At 44.7% G+C, this 20,228-nt stretch overlaps 1 protein-coding gene across 1 annotated transcript; it reads left to right on the top strand.

Annotated features, from left to right (window-relative positions):
* The first annotated feature begins 2,998 nt into the window (after window positions 1–2,998).
* LOC127190459 (homeobox protein SIX4-like) lies at window positions 2,999–13,645 on the top strand. Its single transcript, XM_051147481.1, is given in 4 exon segments — window positions 2,999–3,895; window positions 6,656–7,344; window positions 12,153–12,745; window positions 12,747–13,645. Coding segments are annotated over 4 exon segments (2,328 nt in total). The 5' UTR covers window positions 2,999–3,053; the 3' UTR covers window positions 12,951–13,645.
* The last annotated feature ends 6,583 nt before the right edge of the window (window positions 13,646–20,228 follow it).

Raw genomic sequence — 20,228 nt, 5'->3', positions numbered from 1 at the left:
CCAATCTCACCGACAGTGTTGGGATCTACTAGGAATTAAGGTAGGATATGCTCTGAATCTCACCCTGCCCAAGACACCCAAGACTAAGATTCCTGGCTCTAGAAGCCAGAAGCCTTCTCCTGCAGCTGGCATATAAAACTACAAAATTCAAATTTGTAGCAGGACTCTTTATATCTCCTAGGAATGGAATTATTCAGACCCTGTGGTCCATGGTCTCCATGGAAACTCTTATAGACCTGACAGAGCCACCCGAGCTTATATAGAACCAGATACACTAGAAACAATATACAGAAGACATGTAAAAGCCGAACATGTTCTTTTCTAAGTCATGCACTATATTTAATTGATAATAATTCTGATGCCATAATCTGGCCAAGGGAATTTTAAATTAGGTATATGAAACATCTGAAAAGTCTCCTGCTTTGCATTATCAGTAGGAAGATAACAATTATTTACAGAAGATTAATTATGTATCAAGTTCTTTTTCAAATGACTTTTTAAATCTTTACAATAACATCTACTTTTTTTATACTCAAGTAAGTGGCAGAGCTAGGACTGAACCCAAGTCTAGCTAGCTGAACCTTAAGTACGTACCCTTTCCATAAAACCACATTACTTCTTGCCCTCTTTGTTCTGATAAATACAATTCAAGGAACCAAATGCAGTATGGCCACTTAGATCAGACTGCAAAACAGAAAGTAGTAGAAAAACAATAAAGTTTATAATTAATTAATAATGGTGCATAATATGCCAATGTTATGTGCTCATACAAATGTACTGCTACAATGTGTCAGCATTGGGGGAAGGTATGTTAAGGGTAAGTAGGACCTCTATTATTTTTCTGACTTCTCAGTCAATCAAAATTATTCTAAAGTAAAAAGTATATATATATTTTTTTCTTTTTTTGGTTTTTTCGAGACAGGGTTTCTCTGTGTAGCCTTGGCCATCCTGGACTCACTTTGTAGACCAGGCTGGCCTCAAACTCACAGTGATCCGCCTGCCTCTCTGCCTCCCGAGTGCTGGGATTAAAGGCGTGTGCCACCACGCCCGGCATAAAAAAAAAAGTATATTTTTAAGTGCAAGAAAAAATTTAAAAGCAAGGAAGTTTTAACACTCAGATACTATCCTGAACTCAAAGGAGATGATTGCCAATTTTAAAGCTGCCAAGGACGTCACTTATGATTTCATCACATTAGGATAGTGTTTTTGAAAGAAAATAAAAGGAAGGAAGGAAGGAAGGAAAGAAGGAAGGAAGGAAGGAAGGAAGGAAGGAAGGAAGGAAGGAAGAGTGAGGGCTGGCAGGATAGTTGAACTGGTAAAGGTGCTTGCCATTAAGCCAGACCACCTGAGTTCAATCCCTAGCATCCATATAGTGGAAGAAGAAAAGCAGAGAACTGACTCCCAAGAGTTGTCCTTTGTGTCATGGGTCACAATATTTTAATAGAACAACTAGGTTCTGTATCAAATATCTTGGCTGACCAACAATAATATGCAACCTTGTAGCAAGAGAGAGAGAGAGAGAGAGAGAGAGAGAGAGAGAGAGAGAGAGAGAGAGAGAGAACCTCACCAAATTGATGTGACAGCAGGTGACCCAAACACCTGCCTTTTGATATGCTGAACTAGGCAGTTATGACTAGTGGGAAGCAGAAATGACCCACAGTAGCTGCAGAGACAGAGACTGCCTCGTCCCTTTCTGAGCTAAGACCTCATGCATGCCATGGAAGAAAGAAAGCCAAATGATGACAGCAATTCATTCCACCTCCACACTTGAGCCTCAAACCCTGAGACCAACTTTCCAAGTGTCTATTAGGCCAGGGCTGCTGATCACGTCCCCATCTCCTCCAGCATGCCTGTATATAGAGATGAGACGTTGCTCTTCCCAGACCTACCACCTTCAAAGAGAACGTATCCACCCTAACACTACTGTGTGTGTGTGTGTGTGTGTGTGTGTGTGTGTGTGCGCGCGCGCGCGCGCGCGCGCATGCGTGCGTGTGTTGGGGTGGATGGGGACCCTGTTGGTACACATATTTTGTGTGTTTCTACTATGGTAGGTAGGCTTGGGTTCACAGACTGTTATAACTTAGCTCTCTTCCATACTGTTTATCCAGGATAAACAACCAGTTTTATTTCCTATGTGCTTATTTGTATCAGGCCCATCTCCATTAGGGTTTCCAGACCTTCTGCTAACTTTTTTTTTTTTTTTTTTTTTTTTTTTTTTAATGATTGCTGCTTTTGTCATCTCAGTGGACTACACACACTGCTTAATTCAAGGTTTTTGAGCAGTTCTCGCCCTCTGGAATTTTCATTACTGCCAATGCTTCTTTTGCAGAGCATTCCTTAGTGCTGTTCTTGACTCTTTGAGTACACATCCTTAATCAAGACATCCCAAAGTGGGGGAGGAGAGGAGGGAGGAGTTGGGAAGCTTCGGAATCAGTCTCTTAAGTTTTGTCATCCCCATACTGAGGGTGGTCTCTTTGTTAAAAATTTAGCTGTCCAGACCTTAAGGTCACGCGATTGCTATTCCCTTGGGAATCACATGGCCTTTCTTTGAAAGAGCTGTCCAGTTTTCAGGCCACATTAGGTAACTGCCCATTCTGAAGCATAGCCGGAAAAGAATGTCGGTGTTTTCCCGCAGGTATAGGTGCTGGGGGGTCAGGGAGAGAGGGAAAGGCAAGGGGTGGAGTGGGAGGCGAGTGATCGACAGGGATAGAAACAGTGTCTCCTCCTCCCTCTGAGTGAGAAATAGCCAATAGCGGCCGGGCTGGCCAGGCGGCCAGTGCCATATAGTATGCAGCAACCGGAGGAGTCACGTTGGGGGAACGGCAGAAAGCAGCTATCCGTTTACACTACTTTGCTCTAGCAGCTATCTTAATGGTGACTGCGTGGCCTGGGGGAAACCTGATCGGCCAGATCCAGCCGAAACCGGGAGGGAGGGAGTGGGCTTTCCGGAGGGGGGAGGGGGAGGGAGTCGAAGAAGGAGGAGTAAGAGAGGGGGAAAGAAAGAGGAAAAGAGTGCAAGGGAGTGAGGGAGGGAGGAAAATAAACAACAAAAAATGTCCTCTTCCTCCCCCACCGGGCAGATTGCAAGTGCGGCGGACATCAAGCAGGAGAATGGGATGGAAAGCGCCTCGGAAGGACAGGAGGCGCACCGAGAAGTGGCGGGGGGCGCGGCGGCTGGGCTGAGCCCCCCGGCTCCAGCTCCTTTTCCCCTGGAGCCGGGGGACGCCGCGGCTGCCTCCAGGGTAAGCCGGGAGGAAGGGGCGGCGGCGGCCGGAGCGGCAGATCAGGTACAACTCCAGTCGGAACTTCTGGGCAGGCACCAGCACGCAGCCGCCGCACAGCCCCCGCTGGCCTTCTCCCCGGACCATGTCGCCTGTGTGTGCGAGGCGTTGCAGCAGGGGGGCAATTTGGACCGCCTGGCCCGGTTCCTGTGGTCCCTGCCCCAGAGCGACCTGCTACGTGGCAACGAGAGCCTGCTGAAGGCGCGAGCGCTCGTGGCCTTCCACCAGGGCATCTACCCTGAGTTGTACAGCATCCTCGAGAGCCACAGCTTCGAGTCGGCCAACCATCCGCTGCTGCAGCAGCTCTGGTACAAGGCGCGCTACACCGAGGCCGAACGAGCGCGCGGCCGGCCCCTGGGCGCCGTGGACAAGTACCGGCTGCGCAGGAAATTCCCCTTGCCCCGCACCATCTGGGACGGCGAGGAGACGGTGTATTGTTTCAAGGAGAAGTCGCGCAACGCGCTCAAGGAGCTTTACAAGCAGAATCGCTACCCCTCGCCCGCCGAGAAGCGGCACCTGGCCAAGATCACCGGCCTCTCCCTCACCCAGGTCAGCAACTGGTTCAAGAACCGGCGGCAGCGCGACCGTAATCCCTCCGAGACCCAGTCCAAAAGGTGAGCGCCAACTTTCCTTCTCCTCCCCCTTCCTCCCCCCCACCCCTTCCCAGCTTTCTTTTCCTCCAGCTCTGGCAAACATGGCGCTTACCTTCCCCACCAGTCTGGTCCGGCTGCCCACCTCTCCCCGCCCCCCACCTCGCTTCCCTACCGGGTAGGGGACGACGGTGGCAACGGGCGGGGGATCCTCCCTCCTAGCCCTCCCCCTCCTGCCCCCAGAAGTTTCTGGTCGCCCGCCTAGGTCTCAGTCCCCGCCCCCACCTCGGCTGGTCACTGCTGCCCGGCTTTCCACCCCCATCCTGCTGCCTTTGAAGTTGCCACTCTCTCCTTGGTCCTTGTAGGGAGCGTGTGTGCACGCCGGCGAGTCTGCTCTCACCGCGGCTCCTGGCCCGCAGGGGCTACCGGCCCCGGCCCGGGGTCTCTGGCTCCGCCGGGTCACTCGGGGGCTGAAGTGCGCACACGCTCCAGGATACCCCGAATTCTACTGAGCCCCGGGCCTGCCCTGGAGGTCACCAGGGCCGCCCTGGAACGAAAGGGGGCCTTAATGGAGACTAGTGGCCCAGATGGGGTCTGGGGACGTCGAGGCTTTAATATGACAGAGTTAATCATTCACCCAGCCGGCCGCGGTTCCCATCGCGGCAAGAGCAGCGTGGGGTGCCGGTGCTGCTTGCCTCTGCGGTGTTTTGAAACCTGATTCTGAACAACTTCGGATCGGGTTACAGTGCCTCAGAGGTGGCAGGACTGAAGGACAGTTTCTTTGCCCCCCCCCCCCCCACAACACAGCATAATCTCTTCCTGGTGGGACAGTTGGGGATAGGGGACAAACTGGCATAAGGTGAACAGGAGGAAAGAAGTGGGGGAGCTAACTACTCAATCCTCCTTCAGTCCCCTACTGTTTCTGGTTTGAACTTTGTCAGTGTTGGGTTTTCTCCTTCTTTCGTAGAAAATGCAGTTTGTGTGTCCACTAGAGTCAAGTCCTTGGGTCTATGTGCCTTTTGAGGTGTGTGTGTGTGTGTGTGTGTGTGTGTGTGTGTGTGTTGTTGTTGTACAGATAGAGTAAGGAAAAGGTTTAAGGTTGGTGGCTCCCTCCCGGTGGGGATTGGAAAGAAAAGAATCTAGATGTAATTCAAAAGTTCTGCCCTGGGAAGGAACCAGGGAGCCAGGGAGCCAGCCCGCCTGAGCCAGGTGAAGGTGACCACCCAGCGCATTCCAGAGCCGCCGGCGGCAGCAGCAGCAGCCCTGCTTTGCCACTGCGCCCGCCCGGGTGGAGCCCAGAGGCCCACAGTTCACACCAGGCAGGGAAAGAGGCTCACTGTGCAGCCCTGACTCTAGCTCCCGCTAGCTACAAACAAAACATGCCCTGCGACCTGCAGGCGCCCTTCCTCAGCCTTGATAGAAGGGGCGACCCAGAGAAGGTGCGCTGGTTAGGCGACCCCACCTACCCTGGAGTGTTCTGCAGAAGCACCGAAGGAATCTGCTAGGCCGAGGGAACTGGGTACCAAGCCGGTGCCACATGCTGGCCAGCTGTTACACACACACACACACACACACACACACACACACACACACACACACACACACCTAGCCATACTCTGCTGACTTCTCCCTCTTCCCCATTAACTCTACACCCTCAACCCCCAGCCCAGTTGCCTGGTGTAAGCCCCTCTCCCGGATCTACCTCCCACCCGCACCCCTGGTGAGTCACCCTCACCAATGGCGACTACGGCTGGCCTCAGCTCATAAATCAGAGTGCTTTCTGCATTCCTGGTCCCAAAGCTGGTCCCAAAGCCCGGGTAATCCCCTCCCCTCAGCTTGAAAGGGAAGGGAACACACTGGGATCTTGGATCTTCAGCTGGACCAAGTCCCACCACGCTTGCAAAACTGCTTCTGTCCTGCCCTGCACAGATTCAAACCAAAGGAGAACTGCCGCCATTTCTCCCTGCCCTGAACTTGGTGTTTCCCCTAAGCCCAGGATTCTGGAATAGAGAGTTTGATAATTACAAGGCCACTGAGTGATGCTCACCTTTTCCCTCCCACCTCACATAGGGCATCGGCTGGTGTGTGTTAAATAGGCCCCTATGGCTTCCTTTGGATTCAAAGGCAATTGCATTCCCTGGGTTGCAAGGGTCTTTCCTACATGGGCAGCCACTGTATTGGATGAGAGTTGTCTGGCTGGTGGAATAGACGTTTGGGAGCAGGTGAGAAAATGACCTCTTAACTAACTGGCAAATAACACTGAACACCTCCTGCTCCATTGGTAATTCCATCTACCTTCAAAATAACACAAATCTGAAATGGTTTAGAGAGGGAATGGCTCTCTTAAACAGAAAAAACACACACACACACACACACACACACACACACACATTAAGATTTAATGAGTTGTTTCTATGGCAGAGGTAGCGGTCCTTTTAACAGTTGGAGCAGAATATGAATGCTGTAAGAAAGAAAACACGGTGTTAACACTCTTTTGGTTGAATTTTACATTGTCCAACCCTCTGGTCTTTCTCTGAATTTTTATTTATTTATTTATTTATTTATTTATTTATTTATTTATTTATTTTTAATGTCAGGATCCAAATCCATATTGTCACTGACCGGCAAGGCAGAATTTGCTTAAATCCTCATAGTTTCAACAGGGCCTACAGACAACTTATTGTGCTTGTTTAAATACTGCCTTTAATGATTTGGAGGGATGTTTTACAAACTATGTAGATTGTCATCCCCTTGACCTTCAAAATGTCTTCTCCCCCTGAACAGTGAATCAGATGGCAACCCCAGCACTGAAGATGAATCCAGCAAGGGACATGAGGATTTGTCTCCTCACCCACTTTCGGGTGCATCTGATGGCATCCCCAACCTCAGCCTTTCTAGCCACATGGAGCCAGTATATATGCAACAAATTGGAAATGCTAAGATATCGTTAAGCTCTTCTGGAGTTTTGTTGAATGGAAGCTTGGTACCTGCAAGTACTTCACCTGTCTTCCTTAATGGTAATTCTCTTATTCAGGGACACAGTGGAGTTATCCTTAATGGACTGAATGTGGGAAATACGCAGACAGTGTCACTGAACCCACCAAAAATGTCCTCAAACATTGTGAGCAATGGCATAGCCATGACGGACATCCTGGGATCTACCGCCCAGGATGTGAAAGAATTCAAAGTCCTGCAGAGTTCTGCTGTGAACCCAGCAGTCACCACCTCCTACAGCCCTAGTGCCCCCGTGTCATTCCCAGGGCTGATACCCTGCACTGAAGTGAAAAGAGAGGGCATTCAGACAGTGGCCTCCCAGGATGGTGGCTCTGTGGTGACGTTTACTACGCCGGTGCAAATTAACCAGTATGGCATTGTCCAGATCCCTAACTCCGGAGCCAACGGCCAGTTCCTTAACGGGAGCATTGGATTCTCTCCACTGCAGCTGCCTCCTGTCTCAGGAGCAGCTTCACCAGGTAAAAGCCCCACTTGGTACCATCATGCACCAGGGCATGTCTGTGTTGGCTAGCTGCTATAAATGATGGATTTAGTGAACGAAGTAGATTGATGGGTGATTATCCAGTCGCATGGTTGGTTTACACAGTTATAGAATAGCCTTGATGTGGTTCCCACTACCTAAATACTAGCCAGCTTGCCTGGTTGCCTTACCTCCTGGGGAATGGGGCTTTATTTTCCCCAAACAGAATGGAAAAGTACAGTTTCTAGCACATCTTGCCAACTCTACAATTATAGGACTATGATAAGGCAATCAGTGCTTATGAAATAACCCAGTACTTGGACATTTTAAAATTAAAAATTAATAAAGTTGCTAGGACCATAAAATTAGTCAAGCAGTTACTTATTTGACCAGAAAAAGTTTGAAAAGACTCTATTCTTGTTTGCCTCGTGTTCTTTCTATAATTAATTCTAGAAACTAAAAAGACCTAGAAGGAATTTAGAAGAATATGTGTTTTTTTTTTTTTCTGTTGCTCTAGATGTTCATTTCTCAGCTGCATGGGTTTATAGTTGTAAAAAACAACTGTGTCATTGTGTATTTGTGGCTTTACTAACAGCCGTCTGTTGGAGAAAGGAAATAAGCCTGAGGCTGCCAGATCTTCAGGACCGTGAATTAAACCTGTGTAGAAATAGGACCAGTTAGAATTGGGCATTGGAAGCTGTGCAGCATCTAGCATTAAGAGGTGGGAAGTGGTGATCATCGTATTCTTCCCGTTAGCAAGTCAGAAACCCCAGGTTTTTACCAGAGGTCGACCTTCTTCCACATGGTAAATTTTTGTACAAGTCTTGCTTCTGTGGCTACAGTCTATTTCAACTTATTGGCGGCATTAATGATAAACGGTTGTACATCTCATCCCATATATTTGTCTCTCTTGATAGAAGAAGATAGTGAGCCAGCACTGTCGTGAGGTGTGCTCTTCAGCTGTTCATTGCTCCAGATTATGTAAAGAGTGAAACCAAGTCACTTTCCAACTTAGGGCAAAAGACCCAGGGAAAGCCAGGGGGGCTTAGTTTTACAATCACTTATGATTCTAACCCACTTTCCCTCCTTATGAAAATTAACAAGCAGTTGGTAGCATTTATGACAATAAAGTTGCACAGAAAGAGTGAGTATATGTGTAAACATTTTTCCTCTGTGATTGAGAGTTTAGGGGGGAGGGTGTTGGTTTCCACTCCTTTTTTTCTTTCTTTTGCCTTTCGGGTTTTCAAGACAGGGTTTCTCTTTGTGGCACTGGTTGTCCTGGACTCACTTTATAGACCAGACGAACGTCAGAAATGCGCCTGCCTCTGCCTCCAAGTGCCTATGCAGCCCTCCACCACCCAGCATTAGCTAGCTTTTAAATGCGATATTTACTAGGAATAAGAATAGCATTGTCAGTGAAATTAGTTCAGATCAATGACTGCGCTGTCAGCCCTTGGACTCCCCGGCAAACTGAAAGCATAAGTTGGTTCCAGGAGGCAAGATTCCTTTGTAGTAGTTGTGCATTACACTTGGCAGTCAAGCATTTTGGGAATTTGGACTTTATTTAAAAACGAAAAACCAGCCGGGCGTGGTGGCGCACGCCTTTAATCCCAGCACTCGGGAGGCAGAGGCAGGCGAATCGCTGTGAGTTCGAGGCCAGCCTGATCTACAAAGTGAGTCCAGGATGGCCAAGGCTACACAGAGAGACCCTGTCTCGAAAAAAACCCAAAAAAAATAAAAAAATAAAAACGAAAAACCAAGAACCATGCCAAGATAGGTATGGTGGTGAATGCCTATTGTCCCAACACTTGGGAGACTAAAGATAGAAGACTTTGCAGTTCCGGGCAGGTCAGAGCTACATAGTTACACAGAGCTCCATAACCAGGTTACATAGTGACTGTCCAACTCCAAACAGTACCAACCCAAATCAAATAAGATTTACACTAAGCATTCTCTAAAATGTCCAGAAACATTGTCCTGTCTTGCTAGGTAGCTGGAAAAGTTATTTTGGAAGTTATGAGGAAAAGCAGACTTCTGTGTTTTTATTCATTTTACAATGAGAAAGGATTTGCATTTTTGGTTGGTTGGTTGAGTTGTTTTAGTTTGTTTATTTATTTGTTTGTTTGTTTGTTTTTCTTTCTTAGCATCATTGTAAAATTATACTTTGCACTTGGGATTTTTCGGTTCAGTTTTTGTGCTGAATTTTAAATTATTGTTTAATTTAGAACTCACTTGCAGCTATACAAGAAACATGTTCTAGTTGGGCACAGTGAGGCCTTAGGTTCAATCCCCAATACTGGAAAAAAAAATATCATGCTATGGAACGTATTTGTTTTTCCCTTCATTTCTATTTGTTAAAGTTTTTACATGTCCAGAGTGTGCTGTTTTACTTGTGTTTACTAGCTGCTTGGGAATGTTATGTATGTTGTCATTTATGACTCTGCCAAGAGTAATCACTTTGTGCACATGTCTGCTAGTAAACAGTTTCACAAACACACACACAAAGCAAAGTAAACACTAAGTGATTGTGCCTTTTTTTCCCTTACAAATTTGAAGCCTACAAGACTTTTAAGATATACTTAAAACCAAAAGGCCTAAAAGAGAAGCAGTTTGTTCGTTTGTATGGTCTAAAAAACATTCAGGTTAGAGAATAGCATAAACATATGCAGAGTGGTTTTTTTTCTTTTTCTTTTTCTTTTCTTTCTTTCCTTTTTTTTTTTTTTTTTTTTTTTTTTTTTTTTTTTTTTTTTTTTTTTTTGGTTTTCCAAGACAGAGTGTCTCTGTGTAGCCTTGGCTGTCCTGGACTCACTTTGTAGACCAGGCTGGCCTCGAACTCACAACAATCTGCCTGCCTCTGCCTCCTGAGTGCTGAGTTTAAAGGCCTGCACCATCATGCCCAGCTGAGTGGTTTTTTTTCCTTAAGAGTCTTTCATGATGAATACTTATGTACTAGTAGTTAACATTTTCAAAGGAGTTAAAATATAGTGTTTTCCCTTTTTCTCATGTAAAGACACTCTTGTTTATATAAAAGTGTTTATATAAAAGTTGATAAGTGGCACTTACTCAACATAGGTAGTGCTATTATCACAGTCACTCTAATAACTCGAGGAGGGCAGTTGTGAAAGGGGTTGATTAGACCCCTATTCCAAAAGCAGGGTAGATAAGGACCTCATCTTAATTATTCCCAAGTTCACCTTTCTTTCCATGGTAACATTTGTGGACCCGAGTCATCTCATTGCCACCATTTCAAAGAGGGACTCAAAGGGGGAGTGGTATTTGATGGAGATATCGGTGTCTGCGTTGTCCCAAGTTCATTTGAACATCGATGTCCGACTTTTCCTTCTAGTCTCTACAGACCTCTAGAGTGAGAGCCTCAACAGACACACCTGTCACAGCGGTGTTAGTTCTAGTACTTTATGGTCTTCTGTATTTTAAAAAGAGCACTTCAGTGATATCATCAATTTCTCCCATCACTACAACACAGAAGGTTTAGAGCTGGCACAACAAAAGGGGAGAAAAGGAGGGGAAAAAAAAAAAAAAAAACTTGTGGGTTTTGTTGACCTGAGACTGCTTTATTGGTAGTTTGGTGGAAGTCTGAAACTTGTCTGTACAAGTTTCTGTGGTTAACTTGTAAGTTCCAGAGAAGCGCATTTTATGTGCTATTTTCCATGTTTTCATTTACATTTGATGCAGTGCCTGTGCAGTTGTCCTCCTCTTCTTTCTCCTCCTCCTCCTGCTTCTTCTTCTCCTTGTTCTTGATTTTTTGAGACAGGGTTTCTCTGTGTAGCGCTGGCTGTCCTGGAACTCACTCTGTAGATCAGGATGGCCTCAAGCTCAGAGAGCCGCCTGCCTCTGCCTCCCAAGTGCTGGGATTAAAGGTGTGCACCACTGCCGCCAGCTAGTACCTGTGCAACTCTAACAAAAAATATTTTATATTTTGCAACTGTCTTTTCTCGTTCTGGCAGTGTTCGTGATCACAAGTTAAGAGCTGCTAAGTCTGTGATAAAGACCCAGAAGCTCATATCACAACCTGGACAAGATTTTCTTCTTCTCTTTTTTCTTTTCCCTTGAGATAAGGTCTTACTGTATAGTCCAGGCTGGCCTCAAATTCAATCTTCCTGCCTCAGGTCCCACATAGTTGCTTGCTTTGATTGGTTAGCTTGTATTTTTGTTTTACTTGTAGGGGATGCTGAGGATTGAACTCAAAGCTTGCTCTACCACTCTCTCCCCAGGCCTCACCCTTACTTTCTAAGCCACCAGACATTCCTTCATTTAGTCATTACAATGACTTGGGAGTTAACAAATATAGATAATCTGTAGCCCAGCAGCAGAGGTTTTGCCCAGCGTGTAGAAGGCTCAGAGTTCAGTCCCCAGCACTGCGAGAGAGAGAGAGAGAGAGAGAGAGAGAGAGAGAGAGAGAGAGAGAGAGAGAAAGCTAGTCTTTCCAAGTCCTGAGCCTGGGACCCTGCAGGTTTCTATGCTGCAGCTACACTAAGTTATACGTTTAGGTGTCACCTCTCCATAAATACTGTTCCTGAGGGGAAATCATGTGTGTTAAAGAAGTAACTGTTTGTTTGTTTGGGGTTTTTTGTTTTGTTTTTTGTTGTTGTTTTGTTTTGTTTTGTTTTGTTTTTTCGAGACAGGGTTTCTCTGTGTAGCCTTGGCCATCCTGGACTCACTTTGTAGACCAGGCTGGCCTCGAACTCACAGCGATCCACCTGCCTCTGCCTCCCGAGTGCTGGTGTTTGTTTTGTTTTTACTTCTGTATCATTTTCATCAATGCTAATCGGACCTTTGTTCCCCTAGGTAATATTTCAGGAAATCCAAGCACTTCAGACGGAAGCACATTTACAAGCGAGCCCGCCACAGTCCAGCACAGCAAACTTTTCCTGAGCCCTCTTGCCCCCAGTGCCGTGGTATACACTGTTCCTAACTCAGGCCAGACTGTAGGAGCTGTGAAACAGGAAGGCTTAGAAAGAGGCCTGGTCTTTTCTCAGCTGATGCCCGTCAATCACAACGCACAAGTCAATGCAAGCTTGTCTTCTGAAAATCTCTCTGGCGGTGGCCTCCACCCACTGGCCTCTTCCTTAGTTAATGTGTCCCCAGCTCACAGTTTTTCCCTGACTCCCCCTACACTACTAAATCCCACTGAGCTAAACCCTGACATCGCCGAGAGCCAGCCGATGTCTGCACCTGTGGCAAGCAAATCTACTGTGACGTCTGTCAGCGGCACTAACTATGCAGCCCTTCAGAACTGTGCGCTTATCGCTGGTCAAGATCTACTGTCAGTCCCGATGACTCAGGCTGCCCTGGGGGAAATCGTTCCCACAGCTGAGGAGCAGGTGGGGCATGGCTCACCAGCTGTACACCAGGACTTTGTCCGAGAACAGCGCCTGGTTTCTGCAGTCTGTGGGTAGCATAAAGGAGAATTTCTTACAACATCCTGAGAACAAAGTAACAAACAACTTAATGATGTTGGACTCCAAACCCAAGTATGTCCTAGATGGCATGGTTGAAACTGTCTGTGAAGACCTGGGAACGGACAAGAAAGAGCTGGCCAAACTCCAAACTGTCCAGTTGGATGAAGACATGCAAGACTTGTAAGCCTGATTGACTGAGCACATACCCCCTTTCTCCTTTCTCGGCAGCAGATCTTCCCTTTGTGAAGCCATGAAGATGGAGCGCATTGGCCCGTTTAAAGGAAAACAGTCTACTTCTACAAGCAAACGCATTTGGGTTGGTCTGCCTGAAGATCATAGTCAAATATACAATAGTGGAACTGCATTGCTGGAGCTTTTCTGTTCACACCGTGTTTGCTTTTAAATAGACGGCGGCGAGTGAAATGTATCAAACCATCGTATATCATTTAGTCAGCTACATAATTCTAAGGTCTGAATGGGACGTGATAGTATGTTAAATTTAAAGCGTATACACCTAACTTAGACAATTAAATATTAGCTAGAGGCTGTTAGGAGCAGTGCAGTTGTTTGTTTGTTTGTTTACTTTTTCTCCATGGGCATTGAGATGGTTAAGAAACAATGGTACTCTAGACTATTATAAGAGTGTATTTTTCAAATTAAGTAGCTTATATGTGAGTGTCCATGTGTGTGCGTACACATAGTCAGCATTTCGGGGACAGGCTTGGCTTTAGGTCTCTACATGTTTCCAAATGTGATTGCTAATAGTTAAATGTGGCAGAAAAAGTTTGAAACGCCACTAAACTCTAACACAACTTGGGTATGAATGTAAATATGCCATTTCCATAAGCAAGATCTGAGAAAATACAGTGAGTTTTTATTTATACTATGTCTCTCTTCAGGCTCTGTGAACTGAAACAAAAAATGTTTTCTTACTGTTTAATTTATATTTATTGTTTGAACAGGAATAGGACATCTTTGCTTCCAACCAGTTTTTTTGTTTTGTTTTGTTTTTTGGTTTTGTTTTTTTTTTTTTTTTGTTTTTTGTTTTTTGTTTTTTTGGTTTTTTGGCCAGGAGTCTATTAAGGTCAATGTTAACACTGAAACAGGGACTCTTAACCCCCAATACTGGAATGTTGGTACTTCCCATCACATCCTTCTTTCTTTAGCAACTTTGCCTCGTTTAAATATGTTTTATATAGAATCCTATGTGCCTTTTTACCTTGTGGCCTTTTTATTACTGGTAAGCTACAGAAGTGTGGATGGCGCTTTTGTACTGTCAAACAGGGTTAAGTTTACCACAGAACCCCTTTATGAGCAGAGAACCTAAGTTTCATTAAATATCATGTATAAGGTTTGACATGTAAATGGATAAACAATTATTGTCGATATTCTTTCATTACAATGAAAGTAAAAAAAATTACAGAAGACCATGAAACAGCAGTTCTGCAGGCTGTGAAAGCAACCTTCTTTGTTTTGTTTTGTTTTGTTTTTTCAAGGCAGGGTTTCTCAGTTTTAACAGCCCTGGCTGTCCTAGAACTCACTTTAGACCAGGCTGGTCTCACACTCACAGAGATCCATCTGCCTCTGCCTCCCAAGTGCTGGGATTAAAGGCATGCGCCGCCACTATTTGGCCTAAAAACAACCATTTTAAAATAAACTAAGTGCATGTAAATTGTATTAAACAAAATCCATCCCGTTGAAGCTTTATTGCCAGTGTTTTGAACTGGTTGGTACACTATGAAACAGGTCGGTTGCCTGTCTTATTTTACCATGTCTCCATTACAAGCAAATCCTTTGGGTTTCTGTAGGATATTCTCTTGTGTGGTAATGTTGTGAGCTGTGTTTAAAAGTTTTAGCAGGATTCTGCACCCAAGCTCTAACAATGCAAATGCCTTCACGTCATTAGTCCAGGGCATCTCTGATTTCAGAAAGCATGGAAGTGATCCTTGCTATGGTGACTTTCAGTTGTTAAACATAAAGATAGTTTCGAGCCTTGTTTTCTTTAAAATGGCGGAAAGGATTGCTGGATTTCTAACTAACCTGCTTGTCGGAGCAGCCTGTCAAATAAGCTAGTTTAGCGTTTGCTGTTATTACGAAGGGAACCTTCAGTCTAGATAAGGAGCCATATGGAGAATTCCATGTGCATCATTTTGATAAAGAACTTTAAATCGCATTTTTGTGAAATTGGTGAATGTCCCCTTCAATTGCTGAAATGCACCCAAGGTCGTTTGTTTTGGAGTCTTTGTTTCATTTTAACAAAGCCAATTGTTTTGGTGTGGTCTTCCACTCTGCCACCACTTACACAGCTTGGTTGCCCCGCCTCCCTCCCAGTTGTGGGCCGATCACATTAATGTGATTAGTTACATGGTCTTGTAGTGTAGTTTACATGCATAAAAATGATATTTTCCACTAGATTGCTACAGATATCAAGAGTTCATTATTTTAAAATACCTGTCTGGTAAAAGAAGTGGATAAGTCAAGTTTTGTGTGTGTGTGTGTGTGTGTGTGTGTGTGTGTGTGTGTGTGTGTGTGTGTGAAACCTTTCGTATATCTGACAAAAGTATCTCTTTTATTCCAAGTTCGTCCCCTTTTTCTCCCAATGAAAAAGAAAAAAATAGCACAAAACTAAGTACTTACCTAGGAAATGTATTCCTACTCCAACGTGATGAACTCCTAACCCTACAATTACTCCAGGTAGCTATGCAATCTGCCAGGTAAGAATCAGTGCACATTCTAAGAACTTCCTCTTCTTTTTTATTCTTTCAGTAAAATAAGGGCCAGCTGATATGTAGCCCATGTATATGTGAATGGAATAAGGTAAACCCCGTGATCTCCCTGCACAGAATTGCAAATAACCTCCCCCCCCACCCCCAACACCTAGGGCCAGCCTCAGAGCCCTTGGAGTTCATGTGGGAGAATATTCTCCCTATATAAACCAATGCTTGAAGATGCTGCAAATGACCCTCTTAATGATTCCTGAAGAGGAATCAGAATAGAGGTAAATAACTCCCCTTTAAGCCCAACCTCTGCTGCTGGCTGTGGGAGTTTTTGGTGTCAGCCTATCTATGCACTCTATAGCCAGAACTGGCATTCAGCTCTTATTAGTTACACCTAGTAGAGAGAATGGTCTAGCACTCAAAAGAGGTGCACCCCCCCCCCAAAAAAAAACAAGCAAGAGCACCTGTGTTGTACTGCGTTAACTATCTCATTTGTATTTATGATAAAGACTGACTTACACATGGTTTTGGTGCCTTTCTTGTGTTGTGAAAGGCAGGTAGATGTAGCCATAGATTTTTTTTTTTAAACCCACAGTTGAATTGCACACTGGCCTTAGCTCTGTATGTACCCTTGAGACTCTGCATGTTGGATTGTTGTTCCCTCCTGCATCCTTGGTATGTGTGCATTGGCGCACAACTGTGAGTCCTTTGTTTTTAAAGATGTTTTTGACAGATCATCTCATAAAAATAATTCAGGAAACCTGTGGGGAAAGTCATTACAATTGACGACAGCTGTTTTAAAGTCTTCCTAAAACTTCGATGATAGAACCTAGTGGTTATTTTGTGTCTAGTTGATACATCTCAATTTAATTAAATATTACCACCATTTGCTTTATTAACCAAAATCATATAGCATGTGACTCTTTTGGTTTTCAGGGTTTCTCTTTAAAAATGTATCCTTTTGTTGCATGTACTGTACGTTTAGAGGCCACCAGTTGTACACTCAATACTGTGCCTTACATGAGAAACTCTATACAGAATGTATGACATGGGGTGGGGAACAGAGCCTCTACTGCACTGTTAGGTGATAGCACACAGCATGTCCCAGAACATTTCTGTGCTTAACTACCCAACCAAAGAGATCTAAAGTATGTATGTTGTACTGTAATGGGGGGGTTATGCCTGGACAATTAAGTGTTTTATTTGTTTTCTGAAATGATGTGAACTTATTTTTCTAAACACTATGCTAAATAAACTTTATATTTATACATACTTTGTGTTGGAACAAGATTAAGTTGGGGGAATACTGTTCTTTAAACTGAGAGTAGTAACCCATTTCAGTAGACAAGAAACAGGAAATGAGTTTATGTTTACCTAGAAAAACAAAGAGTAAGAAAATGCAAATACTTAAACTGGAAAACACTTACGCCAATTGAAGTGATTTTAGAAAAGTAATCTGTGTTGGCCTTTGTACGGAATTATGTAGCTCACTTAGCTGTACTGTATATTCAGAACTAAACCACAATGATCCACCTGCCTCTGCCTCCCAAGTTCTGGGATAAAAGGTGTGCGCCACCACGTTCAGCTGGGACACTCTTCTTTTCCTTCTGAATCACACCATTGAAGAATCGCTGCTGAAATGCTACTTGCTCAGCCCTTTCTTGTCCAGTCTGTCTCCCACCTAACAATGCCCACTTGCAATGTCATTACTCTTTGCTGCTTTCATGGTACTGACCTCTGAGTGACTGTGCCCTGCTTATATACTACCAAGGTGTCCTGGGAGTAGATGTGCAAAGTCAAATTTCTGTATCTATTATTTCTATGGTAGATTGGAAAAGCAGAGTAGAATCGGGTAGCTACAGCTTTGAATTCCTGCTGAATTTGAGATTAGCTAGTTTTGGAGGAGGCACAAGCAAGGTTTAAGCAAGGCAACCACCTTTCAAATGTCTTAAAATACTTGTTTGGTTAAAAAGTTACGGAATGTGAGTGATCGCTTCATTTTGTGCTTAACTGGTTTTAACTACCGCCTAGAACACTGCAAGATGAGCTGAACCACAAGGTGTCTACACTCTGCCCTACACGAACTCGGTAGCTTTAACTAGACTCATAAAAGAATTGTACCGGGCTGGAGAGATGGCTCAGAGGTTAAGAGCACTGGCTGCTCATCCAGAGGTCCTGAGTTCAATTCCCAGCAACCACATGGTGGCTCCCAACCAACTGTAATGAGATCTGGTTTCCTCTTCTGCAGTGCAAGCACACATGCAGGCAAGACATTGTATACATCATTAAAAAAGAAAGAAAGAAAAGAAAAGAAAAAAGAATTGTCCCGTTGGTTCCCGATCTGGGTTTTTAAACATCTCCCGGGCTGGTGTATAAGAACAGAATTCATACTTCATGTAATTATAAAATTAGGACCAAACTAGATCAACACTCCATCTTCTCCACTCAGCGAGTCCCGGACAGCCAAGGCTACACAGAGAAACCCTGTCTTGAAAAACCAAAAGAAGAGGAGGAGGAGGAGGAGTGTCCCAACACAAGGAACAGACAGCAGATTTGAAGTCCCTGATTGAGAAGCAGGTCTCAATGTCAAGGTTAACTTTAGGATTCAAATGGTGTATCCACTTGTGGGTCAGTACCAGACACTTTGGATGTGAGTCTGGTAAGACACGGGTGGTTTTTAAGGAGTCATATAATGATATGCGCTTTTAAAATGCCAGTGTGGCTACTCAGGAAAATGAGCAAAAGGCAGGAACTGGGAAACTATTGCCATGTTGCGCTGAGTTGTCAGGACAGGAACCCAGGAACTGCAGGGAGGGCCATTTGCCCACAAAGGTCCTCTAAGCACTCCACTGGGGCCAGCCAAAGCCACTCTGTCCTGTTACATTTCGGCGCTGAGGATTGGAGCCAAGCCTTGTACACCCTAGACAATTTGAGTCCCTCAGTCTCAAAGTCTTCCCCTTTACTGCCCCTCAAGTCAATTTTCTTCTCCCTTGCTAGACCCCCTGCATCCACCGCGCCAACCTCGCACCGCCCCACCCCCACTCCGCGGTTGTTTGTTCAGCGGTCTCATTTCCCTACCGAATTACTTACTGCCACCTATTCTAGCTGGTCTACCGCTGTCTGCTCCTCACTTTGACCACATTTTACAACTACTTGAAGATGGAACATTCAGAATTAGAGCCACCACCCAATTTAAAGCCTCGGTGATTCTGTTATCTAAGAAATATCAAGCCGGGCGTGGTAGCCCACGCCTGTAATCCCACCTCTCAGGAGGCAGAAGCAGGAGGATCGCTGCGAGTTTGAGGCCAGCCTGGTCTACAAAGTGAGTCCAGGACAGCCAAGGCTACACAGAGAAACCCTGTCTTGAAAAACCAAAACAACAACAACAACAAAAATAAAATAAAATAAAATAAAATAAAATAAAAAAAGAAAGATCATATAAACTGCGTGTATACAGTGTCCAAGGTCCACTTCAAAGCCTTTATACATCTCAAGAATCACCGACCATTACAGGTCTCCGGGGAAGCCTTGCCTCACTCCTCCTCCATAGGATGACAAAGGGCCTTTTCTGAGATGCCCCTGCGATTTGTGTCTTCCTTTCTTTTCTTTTTCTTTACATGTTTAGAGACTGAACCGAAGGCCCCTACATGATACATATCAGGAAAACATTCTAAAAGTAAGCTGTGCCTGCGTTCCCATCATCTTTTAAAGCTATTTTACTGACACGGATTAGAGAACCACGTAGTTCAAACGGTATGCCCATTTTCTCCCCAGGCTGGGGACTGTGCTTTTTACACGCATAGCCAAGTGCTAATTCTACTGAGGCACATCCCCCGCCCTTATCACCATTTAAAGCTCGGAAACCAATCAATACATTTAGGGATAGAACCTGGGAGTGGTTCTTTCAGTCTCCCAGCATTAGTAGATGGTTTTATGGTAAGTGTTTTCCTTGCTGAGCCAGAGATTTTTAAAAAAAATATATACTTACACTCAAGTTTGAGACTGGATTCCAAATGACAGAGGATGGCTTAAGTTTGACAAACAAGAGCAGCATTAAATCATCATCATCATCAGGCCATCCTAGGGCAATGTCTCAAAATAGCTCTTGATACACAGAAGAGCTGTTTAACTTAGATAAAGGTACAGTTTCTGAAAGTGTTTTCTGTAGAAATGCCCATGATACTTGTGGCTGAACTGAGCAAACATCTACAGAACCTGTGAGAAATAGCAAAAGAAAGGAGGGAGGAACCATGTGTCAGAAACTGTGAATTACAATCACCCTAGGGTTTCAGAACAATTACCTCACCTCTCCTGGCTCCACTGGTTTGTGCTAACTGGAGATCATTATTTTGTGATTGCTTGAGATCTATGCAGTTTGAAGATAAATATAAAACATCTGTATGTGACGGTTTTTAATAAAACACGCATCACAGAATTAAGGCAGTCAAACCAAATTTGGGATGCACGTGCACAGTGACCAAGGACAACAAAGTTAAAAACAAAATAATTGGGGACTGGAGAGATGGCTTAGTGGTCGAGACTGTTGGCTGTTGTTCTTCCAGAGGACCTGGGTTCAATTCCCAGCACCCACATGACAGTATAGTTCCAGAGGATTTGATGCTGTCTTCTGACTTCCATAGGCTCCTGCATACACATGATGCACATATGTACTCTCAGCCGTACACACAGATACAAAAAATATTTTCAAAAAGAAAATAATTAAATGATTGAACAGAAGAAAACAA

The sequence above is a fragment of the Acomys russatus genome, chromosome 1 (genome assembly GCF_903995435.1).
Source record: "Acomys russatus chromosome 1, mAcoRus1.1, whole genome shotgun sequence".
NCBI lineage: Eukaryota > Metazoa > Chordata > Mammalia > Rodentia > Muridae > Acomys > Acomys russatus.
The sequence above is the reverse complement of the archived record's forward strand: the minus strand, read 5'-3'. Positions and strand labels throughout refer to the sequence as shown.